The following is a 17,968-nucleotide window of genomic DNA, read 5'->3' as shown; positions in this document are numbered from 1 at the left end:
GTCCACCACTAAACCATGTCCCTAAGCGCCACATCTACACATCTTTTAAATACCTCCAGGGATGGTGACTCAACCACTTCCCTGGGCAGCCTGTTCCAATGCTTCACAACCCTTTCAGTGAAGAAATTTTTCCTAATATCCAATCTAAACCTCCCCTGGTGCAACTTGAGGCCATTTCCTCTTGTCCTATCGCTAGTTACTTGGGAGAAGAGACCAACACCCACCTCACTACAACCTCCTTTCAGGTAGTTGTAGAGCACGATGAGGTCTCCCCTCAGCCTCCTTTTCTCCAGGCCAAACAACCCCAGTTCCTTCAGCTGCTCCTCATAAGACTTGTGCTCCAGGCCCTTCACCAGCTTCGTTGCCCTTCTTTGGACACACTCCAGCACCTCAATGTCCTTCTTGTAGTGAGGGGCCCAGAACTGAACACAGGATTCGAGGTGCAGCCTCACCAGTGCCAAGTACAGGAGCACGATCACTTCCCCATTCTTGCTCGCCACACTATTTCTGATACAAGCCAGGAGGCTATTGGCCTTCTTGGCCACCTGGGCACACTGCTGGCTCATGTTCAGCCGGCTGTCGACCAGCACCCCCAGGTCCTTTTCCTCTGGGCAGCTTTCCAGCGACCCTTCCCCAAGCCTGTAGCGTTGCCTGGGGTTGTTGTGACCCAAGTGCAGGACCCGGCCCTTGGCCTTGTTGAACCTCATACAGTTGGCCTCAGCCCATCGATCCAGCCTGTCCAGGTCCCTCTGCAGAGCCTTCCTACCCTCGAGCAGATCAACACTCCCGCTTGAGTTTGTCATCTGCAAACTTACTGAGGGAGCACTCGATCCCCTCGTCCAGATCATTGATAAAGATATTGAACAGAACTGGCCCCAATACTGAGCCCTGGGGAACACCACTCGTGACTGGTTGCCAACTGGATTTAACTCTGTTCACCACAACTCTCTGAGCCCAGCCATCCAGCCAGTTTTTTACCCAGCGAAGAGTACGCTCGTCCAAGCCATGAACAGCCAGTTTCTCCAGGAGAATGCTGTGGGAAACGGTGTCAAAGGCTTTGCTAAAGTCTACCTAGACAACATCCACAGCCTTTCCCTCATCTACCAACTGGGTCACCTTGTTATAGAAGGAGATCAGGTTGGTCAAGCAGGACCTGCCTTTCATAAACCCCTGCTGACTGGGCTTAATGACCTGATTGCCCTGTACATGCTGCGTGATGGCACTCAGGATGATCTGCTCCATAACCCTCCCCGGCACCAAGGTCAGACTGACAGGCCTGTGGTTTCCAGATCCTCCTTCTGGCCCTTCTTGTAGATGGGTGTGACATTTGCTAACCTCCACTCAACTGGGACCTCCCCGGTTAGCCAGGACTGCTGATAGAGGATTGGAAGTGGCTTGGTGAGCACTTCCACCAGCTCCCTCAGTACCCTTGGGTGGATCTCATCCGGCCCTATAGCCTTGTGTATGTCTAAGTGGTGTAGCAGGTCAGTAACCACTGAAGTAACCAAGAACGTAACGTGATGTGGGATCAGGTGGGTGAGCCTGGCCTTGCCGATGGGAGCTGAAGGAGCGCCTTCCGCAGGAAGGAGGGTTTGACTTTTGTGCCAGCAAAGAAAGAGTTCATCAAAGCAGTGGTGGAGGGCTTTAATAGAGAGAGCACCAAAGGATTCATCCTCACCCCAACATAGGCCAAAGGGCTCCAGGCAGGGCTGCAGGCATGGCTGACCTGCTCAGGCCCTCCGCCAGTGTTCGTTCTTAGTGCTATACCTGATACACGGCAAGAGCTTTTCCAGCTTAGATAAATATCTTCTCTGTTGGTGAGCACCACTTGTTCCGGGGATTATTAGTGCCAGCCCAAAGGAGACTTGTGCTGAAAAAGGCAATAGCCTTATGTCACACATTTGGTCTAAGTTCAGACATCTTTTCCTCAGGGAAGAATCTCCAAAAACCCTTTTATGCCCGTACTCAGTAAGATTGGCAATACAGGACATGAAGGCCCACAGCTTTCCTCAGAGGGTCTTCTGAGAGGAAAGCTACTCTTCTCAAGCTGGGCACTACTGACGATGTTATACCCTGCTAGGTGTGACAAGAGAGAATGCATTTCTCTTCTAGTGTAAACAAAACTTGTGTGTTGTTGTACAGAAATGGCTTACCCTGGCATCACTGGGTTGAGCTGGTTCATCTGGGTTGAACTGTTTCTACGCGTCAGCACTTCTTTTCACTCTCCAGGGTGGAACAGAAGAGCGCTCACAACTATTCCCCCCACACACACCCCCACATGGGAATCAGCACCAGCATGTAGACCAGATTTCTGGTTAAGGAGAATTGTATAATGTCTGTCTGCATCATCTTCCATCTGCTTCTCTTACCAACTCAATTGCATATGGCATTATGTGCCCCTTCCATGCTGTGCTCTATTCTTTCGCCATGTTTAGAAAGCAGAGAGAAGGTACAGCACGTCAATGGCAAGGGAAAGGTTCCTTCAGTTCATTGGCCTATTTTTTTTTATTGTACACAACACCTGAGAAGATCTTTGAAATAAAGGGGAAGCTTTGTTTTAATGTATATGTGAATTTTTATGCAGTAGTCAGCTTTGTTTGCTAACATTTTAATACTTATTAAGGGCTAAAGATGCTCTTGAAACATGGTCATACAACCTCAGCACCCCCACACCCTGAAAAGGAATAAAACAACCCAATGATTCCATGTCCTTTGAGAGGGAAGCAGTTTTGTAATAAAATCACAAAGAAGTGGTTTCATGGCTGATTCTGAAGCTGGCAGTAGCCAGATGTGGAGAGTTTTAAAAGGGACTGGGCTTTTTACAAGCATTTCCTACTACAAAATGTTGATCCAGTTCATCCAGTCCTCTATCAAACAAACAGGAGCTCTCTGGCAGGACACCATGTGCTTACTCAAAAAACCCAAACAGCTGGAGGTAGACAAGTTAGAGAGCTGCCTGACACCAAACTGTGTGGACTTCTAGATTTATTTTTTTTTAAGTGCTTTCCTCTGCAGCCCTACCAGAATCTGTAAAATCAAGCAGAGAGACAAATACACCGTACTGCAATTTCTGCCTCTTCTCACCCTTGGCAAACCCTGTGACACTGGCATGTCCCACGCAGCTTTGTGGTATGTGTTGGCTGGTCCATGCAATGAGGATGATTTGTAGTCTGATCAGTGGAATCTTTTATAACGCAAAAGGAAGGAGATGCCAATTTTGTGCTGATAACATTGAATTGCTCTTCAGCAGATGAGCTTTTTCTGGTTGTCTCCAAGTTTTAGATTTTTCTTTCTCACACTTGGCTCTTTAGCAACACACTAAGGACTTGAAGAGAGGTGTGTTTTTTTTTTTTTTAGATTCAAGGTGGGAAATCCCCATGAGGAGGTTCACTTGATTATAAACAAAAGCAGAAAAGGAGATCTTCAAAACCCAGAAAAATCGCTGGTGAGGGGAAAGAATGCTCAAAACTCTTTATGTGCTGCCCTTGTCTCTGTCGGTAGCATGACACATTTGTGTTTTGCTGCACTGAAAAAGCAGTGGTGCCAACATGATCAAATTACCCCAGCCTGGTAACCCGTATCATGACTGATGCACTTGAATGACTTTGTTCAGTACATGTTCCTCCCTGATGTCCTTCAGTGTTTGTGTGTCAGACTGCACTGGATTAGTCTACCTTCTAACAACTCTAAAAAGCAAATAAAATTAAGCACAGAAATGTATGTTGCATGTGCCCATCAGCCACGCCAGAGGTGGGGCATTCAGCCTAGTATAATTAAGTCCCGGGGAAATAAGCTGTCCTTTTTAGGCTACAAAAATGAGAGCTGGGGCATTTCACAATAATGGTGGTTTTGAGGTTTATTTTTTCTTGGTTTTGGGTTGTGTGTGGTGTGTTGTTGGGGGCTTTCTGTTTGTTTGAAGGCAAATTTTAGCACACTCCTCTACTGGCTTACAGAAGTATTCAGGACATGTTACTGGACTTTCACTTTATTCTGCTTTGTCATTTTGTGTTGGCATAGCACAGTACCCATCTGGCACAACACTGCGCTTTGTGCCATGAATCTGAATGCTGAACTTGCAGAAGACAATACAGTCTTAGGACTATCTTTCATTGTAATGCTTTTTTATATTGTGTCTGGCCTAAAGGGGAAAAAAAACAGCCATCGTCAGTCTTGTCTCTCCCTTTTTTCATTCAGAAATGAAACGTAATAAATGAAAGTTTTTTTCATAAAAAGCACATATATGACAGAGTGCATCGTGCTTTCCTAAATTAAAAGGAAATATTTGAAACTAAACTTGCCTGTTCTTGTAAATCCCTGGTGTCTACCTTCTCTTTGGCATTTGAAAGCCATTTTGAAGGCAAAGAAACTCTTCCAGGAACATATTCAAAGCTTTTTCACTTTTAATCTGCTAACACTGCGTTTTAAACCCTTTAATATAAATTTGAGTGAACTAAATTATAGCCAGCATACACAAGTCAGAAATGATAAGGCAGTATGTAAAGATAGTGTATAGCTTTCCTTCTCCCTTCATTCATCCTGGACCATCATCTGAGTCAGGCACTAGGCTAAGACTATTTCCTGCCCCTGTCTCAGACTTCCCTGTACAAACCAGAGCAAATCAGCTAAGCCTAGCTCCTCCCATGCTTACCAATGCTGACCAACTCCTTACTCTGCAAATAGTCAATTAAGCAAATTAGGGACCAAAATGTGTTTCCATCTGAATTAAGACTGTGTAAATACAAACACATCTGTAACACTTGGAGTGTTGATCTGCTCGAGGGTAGGAAGGCTCTGCAGAGGGACCTGGACAGGCTGGATCGATGGGCCGAGGCCAACTGTATGAGGTTCAACAAGGCCAAGTGCCAGGTCCTGCACTTGGGTCACAACAACCCCAGGCAATGCTACAGGCTTGGGGAAGAGTGGCTGGAAAGCTGCCCGGAGGAAAAGGACCTGGGGGTGCTGGTTAACAGCCGGCTGAACATGAGCCGGCAATGTGCCCAGGTGGCCAAGAAGGCCAATAACCTCCTGGCCTGTATCAGAAATAGTGTGGCCAGCAGGAGCAGGGAGGTGATTGTGCCCCTGTACTTGGCACTGGTGAGGCCGCACCTCGAATACTGTGTTCAGTTCTGGGCCCCTCACTACAAGAAGGACATGGAGGTGTTGGAGCGTGTCCAGAGAAGGGCAACGAAGCTGGTGAAGGGCCTGGAGCACAAGCCTTATGAGGAGCGGCTGAGGGAACTGGGGTTGTTCAGTCTGGAGAAGAGGAGGCTGAGGGGAGACCTCATCGCGCTCTACAACTACCTGAAGGGAGGTTGTAGCGAGGTGGGTGTTGGTCTCTTCTCCCAAGTAACTAGCGATAGAACAAGAGGAAATGGCCTCAAGTGGCGCCAAGGGAGGTTTAGATTGGACATTATGAAAAATTCTTTACTGAAAGAGAGGTCAAACATTGGAACCGGCTGCCCAGGGAAGTGGTTGAGTCACCATCCCTGGAAGTATTTAAAAGACATGTAGATTTGGTGCTTAGGGACATGGTTTAGTGGTCATGGTTGTGTTGGGTTGACGGTTGGACTCGATGATCTTAGAGGTCTTTTCCAACCTTAATGATTCTGTGATTCAATGAAAAATATTTATTAACATGCATATTGCAACAGTGGTAGGGGTGATTAGGTGTGTGCATTTTAAATCTTTTCATTTCCATATTTGAATGAAAACAGGAGAATCAGCCTCAGTATGTCTGAAATGTACAGAGCAGAAACCAAAGGGCAGTATGCAAAGGTAGCTTAAAGATTTCCTTTGCACACCTACACGATCTTCTGTTTTAGATGCTTCGCTGAAACATGTTTTCTGCTTAACTGAACACTCTCCTGCCTCTCAGAGCCCCTCATGGGCTTTCAGTAGCGTTTTGCCCTCACAGGCGGAGTACCTCAATCTTCCCCGAGGCACAGTGTGGATTAGAGGCATTTGCCTTCCTTTACCCAGGGGATCCTTTATTTCTCCACCGGGACTGGTCACCTTAGCACAGGGCTGGCTCCTTTCCGCACACCTTAGCACAGGGCTGGCTCCTTTTCTGGTCAATCCCCTTGGGACACCCGCAACGGCAGCCAGCAATGGCAGAAACCCAAAGCCCTCATCTTCTCCTGGTGTCTCTTGCTGTGATTCTTGGGAAGCACATCTAGCAGTGCTGCTCCTCCTGCCCCGTGCACTATCGGCGTGTTGCCATTGTGGCTGTGCGCCCATCCTCTGGGGTGAGGCCTGGGGCAAGGGCAGCAATATGGGGAAAAAGGATGGTGCAGCCGGTTTGGAGACCTGCCACCTGTGAACGCAGCATGTGGCCTTAGGGGACAGCCCAGCCCCAAAGCACACCTGACTCCCCATGCCTGCTGCAAGCTCCCCGAATGCTGCTTCAGCCAACATCATCACATTGTGTATCCACAAGGGACTAGAAGCCTGCCAGGCAAAATCTCTCTTTTACCGCAGCAGTAAGGATGAGCTGTGTATAAGCCCCTCTGAAAGGGCTCTGGCACTGAGTTCAGGACTACCCTTCAGCGCTTGTCCCGTGCCACACCAGCAGGCACTGCAGCACAGAAATGATGCTCGTTCAAAATCTTTAATAATTCACATCCTCCTTCTGCCAATTAATATATCCAATGCAGTGAGTGGAGCTAACGGACCGTTTTGTATTGGCCAAAGAGCTGTCCTAAAGTCTCAGTCCCTTGGCTGTCATACTCAGTAGTGGAAATTATGATGGCACAAACAGAAGTTTAGGTAATGCAGGATAAATAGAAGATGGAGTTGAACCCTTAAGGAAGAAAATAATTTTTTCATTTATATGTTACTGGTAGTAGTAACTCTGAGAAAATAAATTAGACATTCAGATCTTCCCCTGTCATACATAGCCAGATTTATTCCTAAGTGGAATGTTTTCAAAATTTCCAGTGGCATTTCAGCTGTTCATTGAAGCATACTATAGAATATAGTGACAATTTATTACACAGCTATAAAAGCAGTATTAATCATTGTAAATGCAAACCTTCAGATGTTTCTTTGCCTATGCTTTAATGTCCTTTCTCTTTTTTTTTTTCCCATCACTACATCCAGTGAAACAGTGATTGTAGCACTCAGTAAGCAAGGAGCCACTTCCTCCAACAGCTGCCAATATTCTAGTCTGTTTTATACAACAGATGGGAGGTATGCGCAGGCTAAGATAAGTGGCCACCTCTAAAATATGGTTCTAGATATCTGCCAAAATGGCCAGTCGTATAGTCAGGAACAAAACCAGTCAGAAAAAGAAGGCAGCTGTGCTGACCACCCAAATCTGAAACAACAGGGAAACATTTACTCTCATGGATGGATGCCCTTGTTTCAACCAGAGTTGGGAAAATGTTGTTATGCAACACTAATGCATACAGAAAATTAATTTCTGTATATTTTGTGGTGGCTTTCCATGACACTTGGAGCATCTGATCTGATCTGTACTCTGGCTGCCACAGCTAAATCTTGCTGCTCTGGGTACCTGCATCTTGTCATATTGGTTCCAATCTTTGAAGGGCACCTGCCTCAGCACTTGCAGATTTCTGTCTGGCAATATCTGTGCACCGAATTTGGTGATGTGCTGCAGTCGTCTTGTGAGCTCAACTAATCAGTGAACAGCGACAGCCCCAGGTGACGTATTTGCCTAACTGGCAGCTAATCAAGCATATTTGAATTTTGCATGTCACATATTGGCAGCAAACTGTTCACAACATATTCATAAAATACTTTTTGGATTAATTTAAGAAATGCATTTCAGGCAGTGCTCATCAGTTTACAGATCTGCAGGATGGTGAAGTAGCTCACATGCATCTGAAAAATTGTCTGTTGAATTATTCATTCCATTTTATCTTTTTTATTTTTTTATTTCTTTATTTTTTTATCAAATGACAGACAAGATTTTTTTTTCCAAGAGTTCCATGGTTAGTGTTAGTTCAAAATGTTTTAGCTAACCGCTAGTAGCAGTCACTTTTAATCATTTTCTCTTCCTTTTTTGAGTTTGAAACACCACTAATTATGATGTTTGAAAAGCTTTCTGCTTTTGTCATGTGGGATCAAATGGCATAAGGAGTCAAAGCATACGAATATGACTGCTGTGAGTATTGCACCGTACGCACAGTAAAAATGGCAAGCAAAGGCTTCATCTTGTGACAGGAATATTGAGTAATTAGCATAAGTTTACGTATTTTTATTAGGCAGGTAATTAGCAGCCAGAGAATACGGTAGTGTAGAGATGACCTAGATTTTATTACGGTATTATACCATTCAGAAACAGACCCAGTTTCTGAACTACTTAGGTATGTGATTACACAATGGAATTGTCCTCCTAAAATACATTGACAATTACCAGAATTGTGCATGCCACTGGGAAATTGCTCATACTAATTACCATCGTTAGCTACTTGAATACAAAATATCTGCAAATGCTTGAGGAATTAGACATAAAATGGATTCTCTTCTTTCAGGTCAGCTGTGTATGTATTTCTAAAGACTAGGGGACCAAGATTAAGCCTGTAATTAGGTTACAGATTTTCCTTTCATATACCTGCAAACATCCATATGAGATTTACATTTAAAAATGGAAAATTTAGTTAATATTTTAATTTGTTTACTTCGTAATACTTGGAGAATATTAAAGATATTCCAATAAAAATATTGAAGAATCACCCTTTCAATACTTTATCCATTGACTAATGTTTAAAAAGAAATATCCCCAAAATTAATTGTATTGCATAAGAGGCATGACATGGATCACTTTTCGTAACTCATCTTTATAGGATGTCTCAGATTGTGAAGGCAGCATTTAGCCGGCATTTTCAGAGGATAAAATGTCTCGCAGGTGGAGGACTGTAGCTACACGTTATAACCTTTGCTAGTTGACTCTAAGCACATATGGCAGGAGTACTGCAGTTTATGCACATTACCTATGGGGTTTTGTGTTTGTTTCTGACTACTTGTGTATCTCATCTGTCACTGGTATTGGAAAGTTGGGGAATGTTATCATTTCAGAAATACAACTGTGGTTTTTAAACTTCTAATTTGACATCAAGTCATTTAAAGCTACTTCCCTAGCCTACATTTTCTCAACTTTCGGCTTAAGCCAGGAATAAAATAAAATTTAAAGCATATCAAACCTTATCGGGTGCCCCAACTTCCAAGATTAAGATGTACTGTGAGTGCATTTGCATGTTGTGTATGATCTGCCTACCCTATTTGCCCATACGCCATTGAAAGCTCCATGAGAAGCAGCCCCATTACACAGGTACATACGTGGGTATCAACGTCGCAGCACCAGCAGGTCTGATCAGCACCAGGTTTTTGCAGAGGAACAACCCTTTAGAGGAATAGAGCCCCTACAGTTCCTACAAACTGCATTTCGAGAAGTGGATGTTCAGCTTATGTGTTTAGGATCATGCAGCCAATCTTACTGCTGGGCCTCTCCTTTCTTTACCCCACTCCTGGTGAGGCCATTTAGATTTGATGAAATATCTATTTTCTCTTTTTTTCTTTTTTCCCAAATCTCCCAGGATATCCAGTGAACACTCGCCAAAGCTTCAGATCCGGAGCCACAGTTACCTGAGGGCAGTGAGCGAAGTCTCCATCAACAGGAGCCTGGACAGCCTGGACCCCGCGGGGCTGCTGACGTCCCCCAAGTTCCGCTCCCGCAACGAGAGCTACATGAGAGCCATGAGCACCATCAGTCAGGTGGGTGACGCACCCGCGGCGGCCCCGAGAGCAGCCGCCATGCTGGATACCGGCCGAGCCCTTGCAATAGAAGAAACTTGATTTTGCTTTGAGTGGAATCAGGCTGTTGCATGCCACACATTTTCAAAACGTTTTTAAGAAAACAGAAATGTTTTCACATGATCTTCATTTTGAGAGGGTAACATCTGATAATGCCATAACCTGCCCTTTGCAAAAGGATGACTGGCACAACATGCAATTCTTCTGAAGGAGCAGCCTAATTTTTTATTTTTCTTTTCCAAAAGCAGGTGCTCATCAACAGTGTCTTTAAACAGTGTTCTCTTAAGGATCTTGTGCTTAGTACCTGAAATCAAACTTTTTTGAATGCCTCCAAAAAAACCATGTTCACATGCTGAGTGAGATGCTAGAGGAAAATTAAGTCCATAGTATTTTGTATGTCACAATTTTATTAGTATTTTATTAGAATTTTTAAAGCTTTCTTTATGCTGTTGTATACATTCTTAACCCCATGCACTTCTGAACTTTTCACCTATATAGTACAAATGTCACAGTATATATATTAAGTGCAAAGGTATTATTGCCCTGAAATTCTGTAAGATGTTTTCATGTTCATTCTAAACTAGAAAAAGAATAAAGGCCGCTGTGACACATTCAGTTTATGAGTTTTAGCATCATAAAATAGCCTGTCCTTGCATACAACATGCTTGTACAGTTGAATTGGTCAGGGACAGATCTGAAAGAAATGCAAAAGTGCCAGCACTCCACAGGGCAGAGGGCCAGTCATTCATCTGCTAAATCCTGTAGCTCCTTGGTATGATTTTTAGCTTGTTTGCTTAAGTGGATCATTTGGATAAATCACTTGGATAAAAGAATTTTCTTACACTAGTCCAGAAGTGCAGCAGGGCAGGATTTGTGGTGCCAGATACTGGGCCCTTATTATTGGTCAAGTCATTGCAATGTCGAAAAAAGCGCATGACAACATTGATGCCAGGACTTCAGCTGTGGACGTAATAAATATGTGTGCCGTTCAAAATGGAGCTGTAGTTTCAATTTCTGCGGTATTCTATATTTGGGCATTGCAACCTCAGAGTATTCACCAGTGTATTTTATAGTGAGGCACTTTGCATAGGGTATGGGCTGATGCTCTAGAAGGAGGGTCAGGATGTATCTAGGAGGAAACAGCACTGAAATTCAGGTCTCAGAGGCAACTATATGAACATTAGGTTAGGTTACTTATTTAGCTGGACACCTAATACTTATACAAAGCTGCCTGCCAGTGAGCGTTATTTGCCAATATGAAGAAGTTGGGTTTTTTTAAAAAAAGCATTAATTCAGAGATATTTATTGGGGGATATGGCTATTCTCCACCATTGTAGGATTGTTCTTTATGATGTACTCTCTACTACTCTTCCATGCTATTTTAAGCAATTTCCCTTTGAAAAAATATGTTCTACTTTGAAAAAATAAAATCCAGTTTGAGATTCCCTTTTCATTTATGTGTGCAAATACTTGGCATAACGTTTTCCTTGGTAAAATTCATCCTGGAAAAGAAGTTCTAATGTTTTTTTCCACCACCCTAACACAGTCTTATCTCCTCTTGCAATCTTGGCCTTTTGCATGCTTGAAAACTAACAAAATCCTCAAGTGATGTTTTCGGTGTGCATGTTTCCTACAGTGATAATTATTGTGCTTTAATGCAAGCTCAGGGCTCTATTCTCAGTTTAGAAACTTGAGCATCCATTACTAATTAAGCCAGGGTAAATGGTTTCCAGGTTTGTAAGACGTTTTTGTAAGACCTGCTTTTGAATGTTCTTTAACCTGCCTGAGTGCAAGTCTTTGTCACCATCTAGTGTCTGCTCCACAAAGGGTCTAAGGATTCCCTTGCATCTCTCACTCTCAGCCAAAGGAGTCAGCCCAGAGATGTAGTTACACAAACATTTTTCCCCTGCAACAAAGCTGGTTCCCTTATCAGCCTCACCTTCCCAACTGTTTGTTACCACTTCTACCCTCGAGCTTCCCAACCCCTCAGGTTTGTCACTGTGATTGCCTGTGGGTTGCACTGATTGTGTATTGGGGTTAAGCTGACCTTTTGTTTTTTCTCACCCCCCAAAGAAAGAGTGATTTTTGTTTTTCAGTGTAATAGTCATAATGGCCAGAGGTTCGACCTCTCCTGTGGGCCCAGGATGAGATAAACCAGACGCTGCTATGAGGACTCCCAGCTTCCCACGAGTCTCGGCCCGAAGCAGGAGCCTAAACTCTGCTGAATCTCTGCCTAAAGCCTCTGTCTTCCCTTTTTGTACATGTTTTTTTCCCCTAAAAATTGTTGCTTTATAAAATGGGACGTGTTTATGTGCCATTCACCTGTTCTTCGTGTGTGAAGGGATCTTCTAACAATGTTGGCCATTGTGCCACTGTAGCTTGCGAGTGTTTGTACCGGGTAGGCTGGTGTATGGGATGTACTGAACCTGCTCGGTCTTTGCCTGCAGGTGAGTGAGATGGAGGTGAACGGTCAGTTCGAATCCGTCTGCGAGTCAGTGTTCAGTGAACTCGAGTCTCAGGCAGTGGAAGCACTGGATCTGCCCATGCCGGGCTGCTTCCGCATGAGGAGCCACAGCTACGTCAGAGCCATTGAGAAGGGCTGCTCCCAGGACGATGAGTGCATATCGCTGCGGTCCTCATCTCCTCCGCGTACAACCACCACGGTGAGGACCATCCAGAGCAGTACTGGTGAGTAACAAAAAGGGAAATCCAGAGGGGTGGTGGAAAGGGAAGGTACCTTTCTGTGCAGCTCCATCAGATCAACAATGAGCTCTTCTCTGTCAGACACTAATCCCATAAGACAGTCTGTGTTTCACCAGGGAGCTGGACAGACTAATCAGCCTAAAACTACACACAGATCAAGGCTGATGCATTTGTGGTGCATCCTACGTCCAAGCTAATTTATTCTGGGCTAAAAGCACATGGAAGGGAAGTCCAAGGTCATGTCTCCTCTCATTCTCCTCTCCAAAAGAGCAATCACAATTTGGCAAGGCTGAACAAGAAGGCTCTGGGTTAGCAGCTCTGCTGGCTCTTACCAGCAGAGGAGGGTCCCTCTGCTGAGTTTTTCTACAAAGATGAGGTGATTTTTGTCTTTTCTAAAAGTTACAAGTTATTGGATTTGTTGTTTAATGGCTTGGAGAGACTGTTACAGCTCTCTAGGCCATATCTCAGAGGTGGGAATGAAGAAGGGAAGAAGAGGTCTGCAGGTCAAAAATGCATATTCACATCCTGCAGTTATTCCTTCTGCAATTCAAACTATTCAAGCTTTGCAAGAGAGAGAGGTTTCGGTTTAAATGTGAGACTTACAAACCTTCCTTTTAATATTTAAGGTTGCTTTTCTTTTGGAAATAACCATGGTGAATTCCAGATTCTGTAACCAAAATTCTCATTCAGGAAAGCAAGAGGCAGGAACCATTACGTGTGTGTGCTCTTCCCTGTGGGAGGATGAGAGAGGCCCTCTTTCTTTTGACTTCTCTGCATCCATTCCACTGCTTTACACAAGCTTCATTTGCTATTCATGTACTATTCATATTCATGACTAATATTGATGATTATAAGAATTTCACTGTACCTACCACCTTTTTTTCCCGGTTCTTTAATTTCTGTTTTCTGTACTTTAAACTTTTACCTTTTTGTGTGTTATCTCACAGGTGCAGTTGTTTATACCTTGTAAGTTCCTTATCTCTTGCTCCAGTCTTTTTTAGAGCTGTTTGTCAATTGGTTTATGTCATCAAAGGACACTTTCAATCCTTTTACCAAAAAATGTTCGGCGTAATTCATGATTTTTCTAAAAGTAACAAGTTTAAGTACTGCTTGAAATACATTGGCAGTACATCACAAACATAAAAGCATTTTTAACAAATGCTACAGAGCAGTTCTCATCTAAATCACTAACCCTTAAGAAATAGTATTCACGTGACAACGTTTCTGCCATAAAAGTAGTTCTTGCGTGCACGCAGGATTTGCACCACACCACAAAGACAGGATTTACATAAGGTATGTGTTACTTCCTTGTATGGTATTAGCTTGTGTCGAATGTATTCTGAGGCAAAAGCTGAAGGATGGGAGTTTTCTGGGATTTTTCACTGTGCATTTGCTTTTATCAAATCACCTTGGGTATCCCAAGTGGTTTTTTGGTTCTTTGAGAATGGCTTTGTTAACACTTTTCCTTTATAAAAATAACTGTAATCATTACTCCAGAAGAGAATAAGTATTTTTTAATTATCTTTATATAAAAGATTGTTTCTGTCCCTTAGAAAAATGGCGCCTGTGTTTGGGGATGATGGTGTATAAATGGAGAAGGTTGGCTGTATGTATCAGCCAAAAACACTGGAAAACCCGAAAGAGGAATATTGTTATTGTAAACTGTCACTTTTTTATGCTCCTTTTTTGTAGTACAACCACAAACAAAGGCCTGGTCTCTTCTCTGGGTAGCTGGCTTTATTAAAAAATCATATGAACAAAGCTATGTTATTGAAAAATGTAATCCAGTGGGTCTGTCTTGGGTTACTGCTTCTGTAGTCAGCCCCTTAAAATGCAGAGGAATGATTTGCAGCCCTTTCTTCGGACATCCATAGAAGCATTTAAAAACTGCTGTAGGTATCCATTTTCTGCTGTGGGAATTTTACTGAGTTGTCTTTCTCATTTTTTAATTCTTGGGCTCCCAAGGGCCCATCCCTTGCACTGGTAGCATTTCAGACAACTTGTCTCTTTTACTACCTGACTTACAGACCACTATCCATTTAATGGGGATTAGAGCTGAATTAATTCCATCCAAAAGCATCTATATTGACTACCTTGCTGTTGCCTGTGGCGGGCTCACAGAAGAGAATTAACATGAAAGGTATCGTTGATGGTTTCTATTAATACCTGCTTCAATAAAATGGGACATGGCAGAACAGCTGGCAGATGTGGAGAAAGGAGAACAGTATCTCAGACTTAGCTCCACTGAGGTGATGTTTCAAATGCTGTTGTGGGAGATACAAGGGCAGTTATGATCTAAACGACGGATTTAACAGCCCCAAATGTGAGAGCTGTCCTCCTGCCCCAAAAACACCTCTGCCTGTTCAACCAAGCAAGGTTCCTTTCATCAACATTACGAATTCCCTCAGGGACCTGGCTTTTCATTCACTAATGCACAAAGCTGTGATCATACACTGACATTGGGAATTTCTTTGACTGCTGGAAGCCCAGGAAAATGCCAGCTTGATGATAATGGAAAGACAAGAGAGCTGCCTGTCCACTGGATTCAAAATTATTCCTCTAGAGCAATGACCCACAGCTTTCCAGGGCATCTGGATAAAAATGTTAGGCAAGCACTATGGACAAAAATCACACTTACCTCTGCCTGTTAGCCTATGCTACGGTGGTTGCAGCCTCAGGTTTTAATTTCCTTTTGCCACATAGCGTTGGAGGTTTAGTTCTGAAATTAGGAATACATCTCTACTGGTGTAGCTGTTCAGTTCCTGAGGATGCGCTCAATCTAACTATAAATCCAGTGCTAATGCGCTAGCTGTGGCACAGAGCTCAGCTACGGGTGACCGCCCAACTGGTGGCCTCTGCAGCCTGCGCTGGTCTTAGAGCTATCATGACAATGCTGCGGGGTGACTGCATCTGGCTGAAACCGAGCCTGAGTGTGAGAATGGGGCTGTAGGCACAAACCTGTTGTCAACAATGAGATGAAATGTTATGCTGTGAGCGGGGAGGAAAATCCTAACCTCACCAAAGTGAAGTTTCTGTATGTGTCTGGGAGGTGAGTACTTTGCTCATGAGGCAGCCTTGTATGTGAAATGAATTTTTATCCTTGTTTTTGAATGAAGGATTTCTAAATGAAGAAGAAAAAAATACAATCTTACTGCTTTATATGGAAATAGAGACATTTGGGCAATAAGTGCCACATCACAAATTCATCACGCCTTGAAAGCTAAGCAGTTGAAAAGGTCCATTCACCCTCATGTTTGCTCGCTCAGCGTCGGTCAGACCCGCGGAGGCAGCTGCACTCTGCACCAGCCGGGGCCCGTCCCTGGGAGCGGGGCTGTGCAGGCTGGGAGCTGCAGCAGCTCTGAAGTGCTGGCATATGTTATACACCATAGCCTGCACTAAAAATTACCACCCATGTCATTTGGTCTCTTCAGAGGAATTTAATGAGGTGTGAATTATTATATAATATGATCCCAGCTTATTTGCAGATGCAACCATTGTAGCTGAAACTCTTCAGCCAACAGATTCAGTCACTAAATAGGTAGCCTTTTAACAATTTTAGAAGTCTGTGAATCATTTCAATGAGCTTAAAGAATACAGTAATTAAGAAGCAAAGAAATTTTAAAGCAGTCTCAAGGACATCTTTCACCCACATTTCTTGTGTCTGTGTTTCTAAACCGTGCCTGTGCAGCCGTGCACGTTGCTTTGCTGCAAACAAATCTTATGACATTTTGAGGGCTCAGGCATTGGCACATGGGCATACAAATATATAATTGAGATTGAATATGTTTAATTTGAAAATGATGCCTCTGTAATGGAGCTGGAGCGGTAACATCAGCAAAAACTCTGCACTAGATTGCAATAAGTATTTTCTCAATATCTAACCTCTGTACAGTCAGGTAAACAGGAATATCAAAGTTATCTGCAGCAATGCCATCTGGTGATTCTCAGTAATATTACACTTCTGCTTAAAAGCAAAACAAACAAAAATCCCAAGGAAATCATGCTGTGTAGTCAGGAGGTTAGAGAAGGACTGAGAGTTATCACGCTATATGCTAATTATGGTCCTTCAGCTGAGCAAGCTGTTTTCCTTCCGTTCATTGGAACATCTGACCAAGAGGGGTCAGGTATTTTGTGGAAAATCTCTAAGGGGCTGCCTAGCCAATTAAAAAAAAAAAAAAAAAAAAAGAAAGAAAAGTGCAAACAACTTTAAAAATAGACTAATAGACTTGTGCCACGCAGAATTCAAAAATAAAATCAAATCCTGTGGAGAAGGAAGCTGTAACTGACTGTATGCCAGCTGTGTCCAAGCTCTTTTGGACTCCTCAGAGCTGTCCTTTCAGAGACTGTTCTGTCCAAAAAGAAGCAAGGAATTAGGATTTCAAATTTGATTTCCAGTTGAAGCTAGGATTGGTTTCTGGATCTGTACCAAAATTAAGATATTTCCGTAGAAGGTCTGAAGAAATATAACTAAGTTAAGGCCTTCATGCAGATGTTAAACCTTAAAATAGATTTGAAGAGTGTAGTAAACTGTTTGACAAAGAATTTACATGGTTCATTTCCTCTGTTTCCTTGAGTAATCCTGAAATGCAGTCTGCCTTTGGATCCGCTATCAAATTGCTTCAACCAGCACTTAAAAATGTTTTCCTTTACTAATGAGGAGCTGACCTTGGAGGAGAACACTGTTTCCAATTTCAGAGGCATCTGACTGTAGCTGGAGCAAGTTTCGTCTTGTCTATCCCAGAAGTCAGCTTTATGAACGTTAAGCTCCACAACACACCAAAAAAACCCCATATTTTTGAAGCCAGTGAAAGTTTTTAATGAGAGAAACTCAGAACAGAGCTCTTGCTGGAACATTTCTAACTGACTTAAAGCATGATGCAAGGCACTCAGGGAAATTGCTCTGATAATAAGTGCCTGAGAAGGAGCAGGACTGAGCTGTGAGAAAGAGTCAGCCACGGAAAGGCTACCCAAACATTTGGCAGGTTGCACCAGTCGGTTTACGTGTGGTGTAGTTTTATGCCAACTGAGAACAGGAATTGAAATAAGTTTGATAAATTCCATTTTACCTTTTGGATGTAAAGTCTGTATGTCCTGAAGACATACGGAACTTTGTGGCCTGAAAGACAGGGATTACTGGAATAAATATTACACAGGCCCCTACTTTAAGAATACTTGGTAGTTACAGCTGGTTCGCAATTTAAGTGATGTCAGGTAATGGAATGTATTACATCAATTTTTCGTCATCCTCCCTAGTTCTGCCTCTTTGTGTGATTATGAATATTGAATGTAAACTGTTTGGTCCTATCTGAGACACTGCCCAGACAACCTGTGGCATTCCCCCTGGAGCTTGGTGATTTTGGTTTGCTTACGACAAGTCCACTTTCCCTCACAGCACTTCAGGAAAGTGCTCAGTCCTTGCAGTTTCAGGTAAGGCTCGAGGTGACTTGCAGAGCCTAAGGGCACAGCGAAAGCTCAGAACTTCCTAAAGAGA

The 17,968-nt window shown here is 43.3% G+C and overlaps 1 protein-coding gene across 2 annotated transcripts in view; it reads left to right on the top strand.

The window, feature by feature from the left end:
• The window catches only part of DLGAP1 (DLG associated protein 1), a 435,873-nt gene that overhangs the window by 327,007 nt on the left and 90,898 nt on the right, over positions 1-17,968 (top strand). For both annotated transcript variants that reach the window (XM_075142050.1, XM_075142051.1), the window contains 2 exons: positions 9,558-9,735; positions 12,222-12,462. In XM_075142050.1, the coding sequence (XP_074998151.1) occupies positions 9,558-9,735; positions 12,222-12,462 (419 nt within the window). The remainder of the gene's footprint in view (positions 1-9,557; positions 9,736-12,221; positions 12,463-17,968) is intronic.

Source organism: Calonectris borealis, chromosome 2, assembly GCF_964195595.1.
Source record: "Calonectris borealis chromosome 2, bCalBor7.hap1.2, whole genome shotgun sequence".
NCBI lineage: Eukaryota > Metazoa > Chordata > Aves > Procellariiformes > Procellariidae > Calonectris > Calonectris borealis.
Note: the sequence above shows the minus strand (reverse complement) of the source record. Positions and strands in the feature narration are given on the sequence as shown.